At 52.9% G+C, this 15,734-nt stretch overlaps 2 protein-coding genes across 2 annotated transcripts in view; both read left to right on the top strand.

The window, feature by feature from the left end:
* The window catches only part of EEF1AKMT2 (EEF1A lysine methyltransferase 2), a 38,982-nt gene extending 29,205 nt beyond the window's left edge, over positions 1-9,777 (top strand). The window contains exon 6 of the mRNA XM_045439171.1: positions 9,089-9,777. Within this exon, the coding sequence (XP_045295127.1) occupies positions 9,089-9,132 (44 nt within the window). The 3' untranslated portion in view covers positions 9,133-9,777. The remainder of the gene's footprint in view (positions 1-9,088) is intronic.
* Positions 4,066-15,734, top strand: part of FAM53B (family with sequence similarity 53 member B) — a 113,655-nt gene continuing 101,986 nt past the window's right edge. Inside the window, exon 1 of the mRNA XM_045439163.1 lies at positions 4,066-4,383. The gene's annotated coding sequence lies outside the window, so the exon portion shown is untranslated. The remainder of the gene's footprint in view (positions 4,384-15,734) is intronic.

Below are 15,734 nucleotides of genomic sequence, written 5' to 3'. Positions count from 1 at the left end.
AATAGCTACTATTAACTTGCCAAAAAAAAAATATCTATATCTATATCTATATCTATATCTATATCTATATCTATATCTATATCTATATCTATATCTATCTATCTATATCTATCTATCTATCTCAAAGTTAAATAAGTTTTAACTGTTGCTCTGTTCTTTTTAGCTTGCATTACCCAGAGCTCTTCATCCAGTGAGTTGCAAGCGTGACATTTGCTGTGTTTTCAGCACCTGCCAACTTGGAAACCAGGGTTTGTGCTCAGGACTGAGGCTTACAACCCACACTTTGTGGTGCACAATGCTGTCCCAGCTGGCATGCTTCGTACCTCAATGGTGCTAGACGTTTGGTTACAAAGCTGTGCGGATTCACATGCGCTGATTTCAATAGGCATTCCGCTTCAAGCTGCTTTCAACTCTCATTTTGTATCAGAGGAGTTAGATTGGTATCATTAAATTCACTGCCATGGTTATTTTTCAATGAAAATACATTTGTTTTATTTAGTTCTTGAATCAAAAAGTAACTTTGTCTTCAAGAATCGAAGTGCCTCTTAAGAAAGGTGTGTATATAGATAGGGGAGATGCCTCTCTCTCTATGTGTAGCTATTTCTACTTACCTACCTACCTACCTGTCTGTCTGTCTATCCATATGAGAGAGATTCCAGCCAGAGCTATAATTCCTTTTCCTCAGTGGAAAAGTTTCAGAACACAATATGAAAGATCAGAAAGGAAAGAATGGAAGGATTAGTGCATGTGTAGGTAGGGCCGTTAGTTGTAGCTGGCTCATAGATGAATAAAATCTACATTAGAAAATTGTCCCCATAGTAGATTCAGATTTTTGGCTTCTATCTGTCACCAAAAACTTTCCATATTTTCCAAAGAAATGTATTTTGCTAACTTGTTTTCTGTAGCCAGTCTTTTTGAAAATGCTTCAGGTGGACTTGGTGGTGTTTGTCTTCCCATCATCTATTATAAGCAACTTTGAAAGGTTCTGCTTTATAAAAGATCTTTTCAGATTTAGAAAGGACAGTGTGAAATGTGAATGACTGGCTTTTAATACAACAGTTGTGACAAAGAGGCAGTGGCTTTTGGAAGCCGAATAAAGGGGTTAATACACACACATCTGCGTACTGTGCTGTTGGGTCCAATGTATAACAAGTTTGATGTTTGTTTCATTCACTTTATTCTAAAAAAGAATATACTGTGTTATTCTCAGAGACAAACTAGTTTATGACTTTTTAGTGGTGAGCTCTTTTTACAGCTATAGGCACACATAGATTTGATGGGTTAAACTGAACAACATTGACTGGTACTTGATCAGACTTCAAAGCTTAGCTCCTTGTTGCTTGAGTATCACATTCATCTGCCTCTAAAGGCACAAAAATAAAACACCCACTAACTACCTAGGACACTCCTTAGTGCCTATCAGAATCCAACCTTTACCCTGCTCTGCACAAATGTGCTTAGGTGAATACTTTATTAGCTTGTTGATACAAGTTATAGTTGGTTACACCCTTTCTTAATAAAATACACCCTTACTGTCTCCTATTGCTCAAGAGCTTTACACTTGGAATAGGGCAACTCTGTAGTGTAGAATTTAATTCAGTTTAAATTCTCCCAGACAGTTTTGAGGAGACATGATGGATGCGTGCTGTACGCACAGGCGTTCCTCCCTTTGGTGGCTCTGCTTTGAGAGGGGCCAGGAGAGGCAATATCGCTGTGCTTTATCCCTGTTTCATTGATCGGTCTTGGAGGGAGACCGTATGGGATCCCTGCATTTTATAGTTCCCAGGTGTTCGTGGCTTACCCCAGTTAGTGTTGGTCAATGATAATGGAAAAGTTACAAGTGATCATTTCGGATTATTTATGGATTTATTCCTAAATTGACTTATGAATTTGTGTTTAGTTGCCTGGTAGTGCTCTAAATCTGGTTTTGATTTGGTTTTGACCTTTAAGGATTGAACAAAGGTAGACACCCCCCCCCCCCCATACAGCTTATATTGTTTTACATCCAGAGTTCAGCTGCATTTATATTTGCGCTTCTGAATTGAGCAAAACTCTAATATACAACCTTTGGGTAGGACTTTTTAAGTAATAAACAACTATGTAGTATACAGCCTTAAAGAGTGGGGGTGTTTTAGATGTATAGGACTTAACTGCATAATGTGGAAAGAGCCACATAGTATCTGGAAGGTAAAGCGATCCAGGCCTTAATGTATATACCGGTTAGCTTTTGGAGATTCAAATTAAGTACATGAGAAATAGCCATTCATTGGTTAGTAGCACAAGTCCTTGAGCAGGTATTTTAGTTTGTGCATTTGCAAGAAAGCCTCAGAACCAGAAAAACAGGCTGCTTTAGGTTGGAAAGGAGGCGTTGCAGTAAACGGGCTTGCCATGACCACAATCCTTGGAATTTTCTGAGACTAAAATCATCCCGAAAGAAACAAGAATCATGGTTGCAATAATTGTCTCCAGGCTCTGGACCCCTGCATTTTATTTTCTGTGTTGACCTGATGAACTAGTAATTGTAGGAATAAGCTGAATGTTTGCCAGCAGGAGTCACTCTAGGCTTCCTAATAAAAAGTAAATTAAACTATATTCTTAAAGCTCTCAAAGGCCGAGGTGACACTGTGATAAAATGGCCTGAGGGAAGTGTAGCAGTATTCTCAAATTATCCCTTGTACCTTTCTTTGTTTCACGTAGGGAGACTTAGTTCTTGCTCCTTTCAAAACTGGCCCTTGATAAATTCTTTTAAAGCAATGCTTATGGATAAGGATATCAGAATCTTAGCATTCTCCCTGTTAGCTCATTTTGGCTTTTGTGGGATGAATGGGTTATATCCCACATCATCTACTTGAATGAGTAGACTCACATCCTTCTGACTGTAGGTCATCCTAATCTTGCAGAAGAAACCACTGGAGTGAGCTGTAGCTCGTGTGAAAGATGTTAGCTCATGATTTTCTGAAAAAGAATGGGTCCAGTGTGAGAGAAACTGAAATATTTCAGCAATAGCCATGAAATATAAGAGTTTCCCAAGTGCTCAAGAAGTTAATTGTTCATTTATGTTTGATACTGGGATTGAAACATTGGATTAAAACCAATTAAATGTTCCTAGAAGCAACAGAAAAAGTTTCCTGATTTATGAATAGAACCATTCAAATGGCGCAGACACAATCCATGTAAAGTAATGAGGTGTTTTGTTTTTTTGGCAAAGGAGAACCCAAAACAGGCATAGGGGAGTTCTTTAAAAAAAAAAAAAAACAAACACCTCCTCCTTAAAAATCTCTTTGGATACAAGGTCAATAAAATAACATACACTAGTAGGACTGAGTAATGGGAAATCTAGGGGTTCGCTTCACAAGGAAAACAATCCCCCCTCCCCCAGGTGAGCAGTACAATGAAAATGCTCTGCTTATTCTATCAGGGTTACATTCCTGAACTTAAGTCAACATCCTAAGTTACAGAACGAAACATGCTCTGCCTCTGCTTAGCAACCACAAATCCTTCCTTCACCAGTTGCATATATTTTGCATGTGGCTTCTGAAGTACACATTCCTTTATTTCGATCAGCGCCCCGAGTTAGGAAACTAGCGCTTTATTTTCCCAAAATGTAACAACACTAACACGCCCCCCCCCCCGCCCCCCGCCGCCCAGCACGCCACCGTAATGATCGTTTCTTTGAAACCTCAAAACCCAACAACCCGGAAGCTGGACGTCTGAAGTCCACGCGGCCCAGGATTTTTTTGCCCCGGTTCGGGCTGGGGCGGGCGGGAGAGACGCCCGCGGGACCCCTGGCCCCGGGCAGCCGCGGAGGAGGGGGGGTGGTGGTGGCGGCGCGGCCCGGGCCCGGGGCCACTTCCCGCGTCCCGGGGCCTCGCAAGCGCGAGCTCGGCGCGCGGCTCAGCTCGCAGGACGCCCTCTAGCCCCGCCGGCGGCGCGCCGCGACCCCCCCACTCCCCGCCCACCGGCGGCTGCGCGCACTGCACACTCGCCCGCCGCCGCCGCCGCCGCCGCCGCCGCTGCCGCCGCACGCCGCCCGGCTCCTGCACGCCGCCGCCGCCGCGCCGAGCGCCCGGGCCCGCGACGCCGCCGCCAGAGCGCCCGACCCAGCGACACGCAGCCGAGGTCGGGCGGCCCCTCGGCGGCGGCGGGCGCGGCGGGCGCGGCGGGCGCGGGCGGCCTGGCCGGGGCCGGTTAAAGGGACGAGTTGCAAACAGTTCAGGAAGTGACAAGTCGATTTCCTCCTCCCTGGGAGCCGCTCGGTACAAAGCGCTCGGCGCCGGCAGGAGAGCGTGCGCGCGGCGGACGCGCGGTGGGCAGCCGGGACGACTTGGCGAGCGCCGGCGGCGACGGCGCGGGGCCCGCGCTCGGAGCGCCCCGCCGCGCACAGTAAGCGACCCCGGGCCGCGCGGCGGCGGTGGCGGCCGAGGGGCCGGTCCCGAGCGGAGGTCCCTGCCGTGTGCGCCGCAGCCGGCGGCTGGAGGGACCCCGCTCTCGCGTGTGCTGGGCTTGCCCTTTTAAGATTTTTAAATTGTTATTCTTTTCTTTTTTTTTTTTTTTATGTTGCTGGTTTCCTTTTTTCCGCCTTGTCTTCGGGTTGGTTCGGGCGGTTTCTCGGGGTGCTGAGTGTCGCCTCTGGTGCAGGCGTGAGACTTGTCAGAGCGCCGCCAAGGGAACGAGCCAGCCCGGCCCCTGCGGAAAAGTCTGCGCTTCCCCGGGGCGGGTGCGGGGCCGGCTGCGCCCGGGGGTGTGCTCCTCTCCGCGTCTCAAGTTGAGCCCTGGCTGGCGCCAGCGGCGAAGGCTCCGGGATCCGGGACCCGAGCGCCCCTGCTAACCCCGAAGTTCCCGCACCGTTTGCAGACAACTCTTTTGTTCGCGGAAGTTTGGGTCCGCCACCCCCGGGATGCGGACGCCCCGCGGCGGGCTCCGTGGCTGCTGGACCGGCCGGGGCGGTCGCAGTGGGGGGTGAGGGAGCGTTCTGCTCCCGGCTGGGGAAGCCCGCGGGGTGGCCGCGGCGGGGGTTTGCGGAGCGGGGGGCGCCGGCGTGGCTTTGCACATGGCGAGAAGGGCCGTCCGGCACGGGCACACTGGTCGAGTCACATTTTTGCCAGTCCTTGATTTGCAAGCCTGTGGGAGTCAGCTTTCCCGCTGGGAGTTTCTCTTGGTGGGGCAGGGACGAAGGAGGCGAGGACACCTAGAATCCGGGGAGGGCCCTCGGTGTGCATTGCCCCAAGGGGCTTCTCGGGCACCCCCAGCTCCCCACCCCCGCCTGCAGACTTGGGGAACAATGCTCGAGGCGCGGGGCAGAGCGGCGGAGCACGGGCGAGTCGTGCGAGCTAGCTTGCACGGGTCCTTAGCCCCCGGAAGCCCCCCGAAGCCGGGCTCCCTCCATCTGACCGCCCGGGTTCATTAACACGTACTGTACTTCGTACGATGGTGAACAAAGAACGGCTCTTTGCAGCATTTGATGAATGGGATTCTGCCTCCTATAGGCCACACTCTGAGTCTTCCATACGTTACAGTCTCCGGACTCGGTGGTGTTGGGTGAGTGGCCCCTGCGGAGGGCTGCTTCACGGGCCGGGACCCTGGGGCAGGGCATTGGTGCCGCCGCCGCCGCCGCCTCCGCCGCCGCGCTTGTCTTGCGGGAGCGGGTGCAGATGGAGCCAGGCTGACGGTTGTTCCACAGGAACAAATGTTTGTTGAATTGTTGGATGGCGGAGACAAGGGAGTGTTTTCTATTGACTGCTGCAGGAGTTGGAATGGCATTGTTTATTGGCCTGGGAAGCCAGGCAAGCGTCTTGTGCTGCCTACAACGCATTAGCAGACTTCCAAATGACATACTAGCATATGTGTTCCCAGCACTTCCCACAGGCTGGAAGGGGATCCCTCCTTGCTCCAGATCCTGGACTCCGTTGAAAGATGTCACCTGGTCTGAGGACTTGGGAGGGAATGGAGTTAGTAGACCTGGTGAAACTCACTGTTCCGGACTTGGCCAGGTTTTGGTTTCATTTTAATTTATCCACTTAGCAGTGACTTGTCTCAGTTACAGTTTTGATACTGAATTGCAGATCTGTGGGGTTTTGTTTCCCCGCCCCCAACCCCATCCCTTAACTGGCGACAGCTAGATAAAAAACCAGAAGCAGCTACCTCCCGTTGACAGGCCCCTGTTAGTGGGAGGAGGTTTGTGTTCTAAGTGCAGGACTTGTGGCCCTCGACCCAGGGTCTGCACTTGGCTAGGGTCTGCATGCTGCCAGCGGTCCTGCAGACCCAGGAGCATGCGGCGATCCAGCTCCCAGGGCGCTGTTCCAGTCTAGGAAACTAAGGAGAGGCTTGGGGCAGGTCTGTTTTTTCCCCAAATGCCCCTCTAGAGAAGAAGGTGGTTTTCAGACCGGTTCAGATCATTTTGCCCAAGGACTTCTTATTTTCCCCTGAGAATGTGATGTTGATAACGTGACCCTTTTAACGTTGAAGACCAGTTTTAAATAAAAGTTAGTATTGTCTGCTGCAGAAGTGGACTTGAATTCCTAAGGCTGGCAGCACGAATGCTCCACGATTGTGATTGATAATGTTTTCAGTCAGTTTCTCCCTTCTGTTTTCAATTTAGGATATGTCGCACACGTAGTAGTGTTTTGGAAGTTCTTAAAGTTCTTTTAGGAAGACCTTTATGTTAAGATACCTTAGAGGGGTCGTGGTGGCTCTCCTTCGTTGACATCCTACGGGAAGCCCCGTTGTTATTTCTTAGGCTCTTTCTCCCCACACCTGTCACCTCTCTCTGTCCCCCTGTTGATGACTTCACTGTCACCTGGCCTCCATTCCCTCCCCCCCCCCCCCCCCCCCCAGTTCTGTGGAAGCCTGATGGGCTGCGTGTCCTTTAAGCGGGTTCAGCGGGCAGGCGCCTGACCAATGGTGGAAGGGTTGGGAAGGGCTAGCCAGCTCTCTTCCCCTGCTGGAGACTGGAGACCAGGCACCCCGGTACACTCTGGGAGCTGGCAGCAGGGGACGCCTCGGAGCAGGCTGGTATGTCTTTGCCGTGCTCTTTAAACAGTACGCCCTTCTCACCCACTGCTTGGTGCGGTGGTGGGTCCCGGAGACCGAGAGCCGGACCCACTGGCGGACCGTTCAGCCGATGTTGTGTCCCGGCCGTGCGACTTTTTTTGAATTGCATACTGCACGGAAACTTTTCGTTCTTGCCCTTAAAAAAAAAAAGACAAAAACAAAACCAAACCTGATATAAGCAAACACGCAGGTCAGCACCACTGCCATCATTAGCCCTACCACACACACCTCTCTGATGTGTAATAAAAGAAACCTGCAGGCATAATTTGTTATGTAATATGCTGATAATACAAGTTTCGGTTTTAGATGGAAACCAGATGTGGAGGGGCTCTCTTTAATTGATCCAGCAAGGGGGACACGTTAATAGATGAACTAGCCCTTGCAAAACCCCAAAGATGATTTTTTTTGTTTGTTTGTTTGTTTTTTGTCTTGAGGGGAGACTCCTAAACCTGGGGCTTTTTTCGAGGCTTTTGCCTCTGAGCTGCTTGCTTTGCTGCAGCTGTCGTTTTTGTCAGACCCTTCCTCTCTTGAAAGAACCAGTTTGTTGCCAACACGAAGCACATGGCCCGTTCTGGCTGGGCTCCGCGCAGCTTAACTCTGCTGGGCTCCACACTCCTCCTTGTCTTGTCCAGCTGCTGCCCTGCCCTGCACCCTACAAAACAGGGCCTGGCCGGGGGACTTGAGCGCTGCAAGGAATGTTGACTGGCCTCCCTCAACTCCTCTCTGAAATGTCTGATCATCCAGGGAGAGTCGCTGTTTAAACTTGCCCCGTGAATACACTTTCCAAAATCATTGCCTCTCCTCCTCTGATTAATTTCTGTGTTTGTTTCCTGCCTAACTTTATGAGGGTTCTTTCTACATGGCTGAGTCACCTTTATTATGGCCCAGGGTCGGGGACTGCACTGTAATAGCTGACCCCATTAACAGCAGTTTCATTGCGTGCTGGGATGTGAGCTTTGGAAACAAACCCCCGAGGCTTAGATACACTGATGTGCCCGGAGACTTGCTTAGAAAATTTTTGTTTTAGCGCAGTTTACATTAACATGATTAATGACCGCGCCACTGAAAAGTCTATATTCAAAAGCAATTTACCATTCCCTAGGGTTCTTCTTATGGCGAAGCAATTTTCTTTGCCAAACAACTTTGTTTTAAGGTAATTTCTTCTTTGATGTTTAATCCAAACCTCCTGCGCACACGGTTTTGGATCAAGGCTGGGGCTCCAAACATTGTGGGTTGTGGTCTGGTGGTGCCTGCCTTAACCTTCCCGAACTCGGGATTCTTGATCTAAGAAAGCTCTCTGGGATCCGAAGCAGCAGCAGAGTTCGTGCGGAGCTGGTTCGGACGGACGGGAGGACATCTTCCAGGGGGAACCTTGGCTTCAGGGTGTCTTGGAGAAGGGAAGTGAGGAGGCTGGAGCTGAGGACAAGATTTCTTTCTTTTTTTTTTTTTTTCTTCCTTGCATCGACTGGAGATACTTGAGCTTTAAAAACAACAACAACAACAAAACAGAGACGTCTTTGCCTCAGCCACCACCACCTTCCCCTTTTCTTCTTCTTCTTCTTTTTTTGTTAAATGTGGGTGATGGAGGGGAGGGGGGAATACTGATGGGTGGGTCTGAAAGCAGCCTTAGGAACCCGAGAAAATAAAAACACATTTGAAGGACTCTGGAAGATTTTGCATTTCAAAGGGTCCACCTTGTAGAATTTCACATCACGTCAGGGTTATGGAGAAGTGTGACAGGCACCCCCAGCTTCTTTAACGGTTCTCCTCCTCTCCTGCTGCGGGGGGCTGCACGGGAAGCTGTCTTTTGCAGGGGGTGGGGGTGCGGCGGGGGCAGTTTGGCCAGACCGTGCCGGGGATATCTGGGAAAGAAACAACAGTGCCCCTTAGGCATCTGTAGTTCCTGGGGGCACTTTTTCCATGGGGCCACTCTCAGGAGGTGAAAGCAAATTCTGTCGCTAAAGAGCCCATTTGACCCCAGAATGGGGGCGGGGGGGGGGGCAGGCCAACTCCTGACTGCTCTCGCTCTTTTCCTTAGGCTCGTGGAACAAAGAAACAGATTCTCCTCCTGCACTGGTGTAATATGGTTCCCTAGTTCCCAGGATTCCGGACCATGAAAAGTTGGGCGCAGCAGGCTTCAGCCGAAATGGGTGTGGATTGTTCCAAGAATAATAGCGGTGCCCACTGGGTATTGAAGGCCTACCCTGGGCCAGAGGCGTTGCGTACGCTCTCCAGTTTTCAAAGCATTCCTGCAGTTACAGCTGAAGGAAGGAATTGAGGCTCAGAGAGGCCAAGTAACTGGCCCAAGGCCGCACAGCTTCTAGGCCGGAGAGGGTCGTAGTTCTGTCGGGGTCTGTCTCTCTTCAGAGCCTGGTGGTTTTCCACACGCATGCTGTTGGTTGGTGCCTTCCTAAGATAGAGGCATCAGTTCTGTTTTATCTCAAAGCATAAATTTTGCTTAGTCTTGTTAACACCACAGGGAAATTCAGCAATTCTGACCCCCTCTTTGCCGTGCCCCTCCTTTTCCGACAGCTTTTAAAAAAATTTTAAAGGCGGGGGGGGGTGCTTGGATTTGGTTCTACCACAGGACCAATGGCAGTGCCTCAATTGGGAAGATTGAAATATTTTGCTTCATCCTTACAAAAGACAGATTCACAAGAAAATGTAATTATTCCCAGTAACCTTCTAGGGGAAATGGGAAATAAATCTGTCAGCCCAGAAGAGGTATCACCATTTATTCGGATTCTGTTTTCTATTCAAAGAGATTGTTTAAAAGGGATTTCGGCATTTTTTTTTTCCTCTGCGTTTGTAATTCAGATCTCTCAAAGTAAACCATTTTGTGGTGCTTGCCACCCCAGATTTGTATAATATCACGTTTTGTTTACATGCCTAAAGTAATCAAATAACTGAACCCAATTGTGCGGCCTTCAGTGTGTGGGAACTTGGTACATCCCAGCCGGGGCTGGTCAGAGGCCCTGTGTTCTGTCTCAGACTCATGGCTCTTCACAGGTTGATCCTGGGTTGGGGGCCGGGGTTGGTGTGAGCATCCTGTCTCCAGCAAGACCTGCCTGGCTGGATCTCCTGCCCTAAAAAGTTTGTGGGAAATGGCTGGGGCCTCTGTGCAGAGTTTCTAGACTCTAGAGCCGTCAATCTCCACCTTAGCTGCACAGTAGAATCACCTGGAGAGCGATTTACAAAAGAAAAAAAAAATCCCAGTGCCCATGCTGTATCCAGGACCAGTCACATCAGAATCTTGGAGAGAAGGCTCAGCATTGGTGTTAAAAAAATTTTTGTTTTAGTGTTTATTTATTTTTGAGAGAGAGAGAGAGAGAGAGTGGGAGACAGAGCACGAGTGGGGGAGGAGCAGAGAGAGAGGGAGGGAGACACAACCTGAAGCAGGCTCCAGGCTCTGAGCCCTCAGCACAGAGCCCGATGCGGGGCTCGAACCCACAAACTGCGCGATCATGACCTGCGCTGACGTTGGACGCTTAACCAACTGAGCCACCCAGGCGCCCTCCACATTGGTGTTTTTGAAACTTGTGAGTTGATCCTGTTGTGCAACCCGAAGGAGGGATGTGGGCTCGGATAGACCCCACGCTTCCCTCGGGACCTTCCTCTTCGGGAGTGGAATAAACCTACTGGAATTTTCGGTTGCTGCCATATCTCAGCGAAGGAGGATCTGAAAGGTACCCATGTCTGGGCGAAGCGCCTGCTGTAGACATCATCGGGTTAGTTCCCATTTCTGTTGGGCCAAGTCTTGGGCACGCCTCCCCGCGAGCGGGATTCAGCCACAACCCCTCTGAGCCGCCTTCTTTGTGGAAGGAAGAGGGCAGGTTGCGTTCAGCGAGCTGCCTCGGAGCGGTTCTCAGGCGGGCCCTGCCTCCCCGCCATCTTTGCTGGTCTTTTCAGCTTCTTGTCCCTTCTGCAGGTTTGACACATGGTGTCCCGCCAGGGTACAGGGGAGGGAAGACGCAGTTTGGGTCCCGTGTGCCTCGTGGTTGATTCTCAATGAGGAGCTGGTCCTTTCCACCTGCGTTGGCTGCGACTGTCACGCTCTCCGGCCGCCTGGTTGTACCTGACTGCTCAGAACCTGTCCTCTTGCAGGCATACTTGGAATTAGGTGTCGTAGAATTATGTCTAGAGTGACCAGGGGCCGAAGAGAGCACGGACTTCTCTCACCTGCTTGTTACCTTACGGAGGAGAAATCCAGCCCGCCTGCCCCCCCCCCCCCCCTGCCACAGGTGCGGCGACTTTCCCCAGGTCACGCAGCTGGCCCACAGAGGAACGGGAACCTTTGGCTTCTGGGTCCCCTGCTCCAGGGCTGTGTTCTCTGCTGAGAGACTTTGAAGCACAGCCTTGCTTGTGGGATGGCGTGCTGTGTGTAGCATAGACCGGCAGACAGAGGAGTCCTGGTTCAGAGTTCAGGCCAGTGAAACAGGCCATCCGTGGCCCGTGGCCCACTTCAACAGTCTGTCCCATTTGTAATTTCCTTCCCTGGTGCCTACTCAGCAGGGATCCCTTAGGTTGCTCAAAGGGTAGGCTCAGTATATAAACCCCTAGCGGGGGAAACGGAGTCCCGACGGAAAAGTCCTAAAACCTTGAACTTGATGAAAAGGGTTTTGGTTGCTTTGGCCGAGGCTTGTCCACGTTCTCTTCTGGGCCCTGGTAATGGTGGTAAATAAGGGCCCTCTCTCCCGTGCTAGGAGTTGGGTTTGGGCCTAACGAGGTGGGAAGAGGGAGCCCGTGACGCCTGCGTTCACGTAGCCGGTGCTGACCGGGCACGTGCTGAGCGTCCCGACGGGGCGCTGGGCACTCCACTTCGTGGGTTCATTTGATCCTCCGGGCAGCCTGCGGCCGAGGTGCTTGCTCTGTCCCTTGCTGGAGACACTATCCCCCCCGGAGCCAGAGGGGCAGTGGGATCTCAGCTCATCCTGGCTGGCTCCAGTCCCGCATTCTTGCCACCATGCCGTGTTGGCTCTTCGTCCAGCGCCTGCCTCGGTGGAAAGGGGGTGCAGTCCCTGCCGTAAGCCAGGCATGTCGTCCTGGGGGCTGTTCCCGGGCCGTTACTGCCTGGGCGTTGTGCTGCTACTTCCCGGAGGGGCTCGGGTGGCCCAGGGGCTCCTTTCTGGACAGCAGAGCCCGGCCGGGGCCTCTCTGCATCCCGGTGGTTCCGGCAGTGCCCTGGATAGAGGAGGTGGCTTCGTGTGGGTCCAGTGCTCCTGCTTGGGGAGGCCACCCTCCTCCCAGCGGCCCTCTGGCTGAAGTGCCCTGACGGACAAGGCCCAGCTGGGAGAGGCCTCGGCCGCGCCTGGAATTCCCCTCGCTCTGGCATTCACGTTGGCCGGGGGCCTGGGAGCGGAGGGAGGTGCCATCTGCCGGCTGGGAGCAGCCTGTCTGCATGCTTGGAGGTGGAAGGACCGAGTCCTCCATAGCCGGCCACCTCCACGCTCTGGGTGAGGAGAAGGGGTCGTGTCCGGGGGTGGGGGGTGGGGGGGGCGTGTCTGTGGTTCTGAGGCTCCAGAGAGGGTGTGGGATGTGGGGGCCCCCGTGGTATAGTCCGGGGGGGGGGGCACCCTCCTGCGAAGGCTCCTTGCTCGCTGGACTGGTTTGCGATGTGACCCTCTGGGCCCGGATTTCTCATCTTGCTGGCCCTGCCTCCCAGCCTTTTAAGGAGCCGTTAAGAGCCTGTCTGAGAAGCCCCCTCGAAGGGCGTGGTGCCGCGTGGAGGGACACAAGGTAGCAGATGCACATCGGCCCACAGGGCACAAGTTCTTCCAGGCAGAGTCTGGGGCAGGCCGCCTTGCAGCCGGGGACGAACTGCAGAGGCGCTTCGGGCAGAGCGAGGGTGGCACCCAGGTCTGTGTCACTTGGGGCAAGGGCAGCGCTGCGCTCTGGAATCGGTGCTGGGGTTCAGATCCCACGTCTGCCCTTTGTTGACCATCTGCCCTTGGGCCCGTGACTGTGTCTCCCAGCCTGGGTTCCCTCATCTGGACGATGGCCATGCCGACAGCACCCGACCTGCGGGCGGGGGACACTGAGTGAGACCATGGGTGGAGACCAGCAGAGCCCAGCACGTGTTAGTGAGCGTCCTGTGCGGCCTGTGGCAGGCGCGTGCTGTTGGGAGGACAGGTAGAGGGCTGGGAGGGCAAGGGGAAGACAAGGACAGTTGTCCTCATGGTCTCAGTGGGTGACAGGACGAAGCACAGAGCTGAGCTCGGCTGGAGGGGCCAGACGGGGATGGGTAGAGGCTTTCGTCACCCAGCATTCTCCATTCTTGAGGTGTCTTGGGAGTTTTTCAGGAGGAAGGGTTGAAGGCATGTGTTATAATTTAGTCTGCAGTGTGTTTCTGAACAAGAGTTAAGACTGGTGAAATCTCTTAAGCTTTCTCTTTAGGAAACAAAATCTCTGTTTACCAAAAGTGACCGACTTTGGTCCTAAACCTGGAAAAGTAAATTGGCGTGAGCGTTGCAGTGCGGCCTCAGGACCGGGGCTGTGTTCTCGCCAGCCTCTGAGTGTGAGGGTGCCCCTTGCAGGCCTCCACGGTTGCTCACCTCTGGACTGAGTGGGAGGCGCCTTTACCCCCTTCTTAGATCCGCTCTGGATTCTTTGCAGCTGATGTCGTTATTTGGTCTTGTCCCCTCTTTTACGTCCACAAGCTGCCTTCACAGCTGCATGCAGCACGGTGCAGGGCATAGTGTCACTGCTGGGGGTGTTCGCCCCCCAGCCGGGCCGCCTCTTGCCGACCCCCTGGTGTGTGATTCCATTTGACTCTGGACCCCTGCGCCGCCTGAACACGACCGGCCATCCCTCCAGGAGCGAGAGCTCATCTAAGCTCGTCCCAAGTTTTTGAACCACGCCCTTGACCCAGCTCACAGAGAGAACAGCCTTTACCCTCTTCAGTGGTCACTGGGCTTCTCTTGGCGCAAGCCGGTGATTCCTGACGGTCTCCGCCCACGTGTCTTCTGAGCATTACGACTCGTCAGCCCCAGCCTGGCATCCTGCAGGGTGAACAGGGGGGACCGTCTTGGCATGTGAGATTGCCTACTGGACTTTGGGCAGCTTTGAGGGAGACCCCGTTGGTACTGGAGTGGGAAGGCTTGGTATTATTTACGGGGTTCTGGGCAGGGGCCCTGACTCCAAGCCGCAGCAGCCCCTTCCCCTCAGAGGCCGGCATAGGTAGTTGGGGGTGGCCTTGGAGAGCCCCCTGCAGAGGACCCACCAAAGTGACTGGGCTCAGCTGGCCTTGACACAGACCCTCGTCTTGGCATCATGGAGCTTTGTGACTGTAGCGTTCTGTGTGAGGGAGGTAATAACTAAGGCCTCTGGTCTTGGTGGATGTGACAGAACTCATTTCCTCACCCTCTTTGCCCCTTCAGATGTGTCATCGTTCCTGCCGTGACCACAGAACTCTCTGCCATCCTGGTGGTCCCCCAGGCACAACGCAGCCAGTCAGTATTTCGTAAACGCCCACTGTGTGTGTCAGGCCCTGACGAATTCAGAGATGAGTAAAGCGTGTTCCTGTTTTTGCAGAGCTCACGGGCTTGTGTAACGGACAGTGAGACGGCAGTTGTTTTCTAATTATTTTATTTTTAGTAATCTCTACCCTCAACGTGGGGCTTGAACTCACGACCCTGAGATCAAGAGTCACAAGCTCTTCTGACTCGGACAGCCGGGCGCCCCCGCAGACAGCAGCGGTTTTGATGGAGTTCCTACTACGTGCCGGATAGAGGGTACTGAGTGTGATGGAGATGTGTGTGCACAGGGTACCGGGGAACCACAGTTCCGTGGGAGTCACAGGAAGGTCATTTAAACCAAGCCAAGGGGAGGAGGGTAGAAGGGCTCCCTGAGTCTTGAAGAACGAGCAGGAGTTGAGACAGGTGAAGGATGGGGGACAGGAGATGTTCCAGAGCAGGGAGAGGAGAGGTGAGTGTGGAGGCATGGAAGCGTGATGCCGACTGTGGGGCACTTGGGGGGAACGGCAGGTGGTGGACAGTCACCCGGACCTGGGTGCCTGGGTGAGATGAACTTGTTGGCTTAAACTGGTCAAGGTCAGGATGGCAGCAGGTGCAAAGCAAAGGAGTCCCGCCTTTATCTCGAGGGCTGGGAGCAGGGAGCCATATATCGATGCCGTACTTCTGGAGGCTCAGCGTTTGGGGGCGCAGGTTGGGTCGGAGCAGACAACTGGGAGCCGGCTGACTGAGCTGCGAGCGGGATGTTGGGATGTTGAACCAGGGCGGGGCGAAGGCCAGAGGGCATAGCTGTTGGTCGGTCACCACCTGGAAAGGAGAGAACAGCCTTCAACAGTCCTCACTTGGGGCCGCCTTCCAGGGAGACTACCCTGGGGCCTAGTCCTTTTGACCTTGGAGTGATCTCCTTGGAGGGCACAAGATGAGCCCCTGATACGTGGAACTTTCATCGAGTGCCTTCTTGATGGCCAGAGGGATGTGGGCTTTGTTTAGTTTTAGTGTGAGTTCTCGCTTTCAGTGGGGACCCTTGAGATTCCCAAGAACTTTCAACGTTTCTTGCCCGTGCCTGCACTGGAACTAAAGAAATCAAAACGGACAAAAGCCTTTGGCGTTGGCGGAGTTGAAAACATCCGATTCAGTGTAAAACTATCTTTTTCCGCCCCCCACCCCCCACCTTGATGGAAACAAGTAACCATGTCGGTGCGATTTGAAAAAGGA

This window comes from Leopardus geoffroyi, chromosome D2, assembly GCF_018350155.1.
Source record: "Leopardus geoffroyi isolate Oge1 chromosome D2, O.geoffroyi_Oge1_pat1.0, whole genome shotgun sequence".
NCBI lineage: Eukaryota > Metazoa > Chordata > Mammalia > Carnivora > Felidae > Leopardus > Leopardus geoffroyi.
This window is presented reverse-complemented; position numbering and strand designations above follow the sequence as displayed.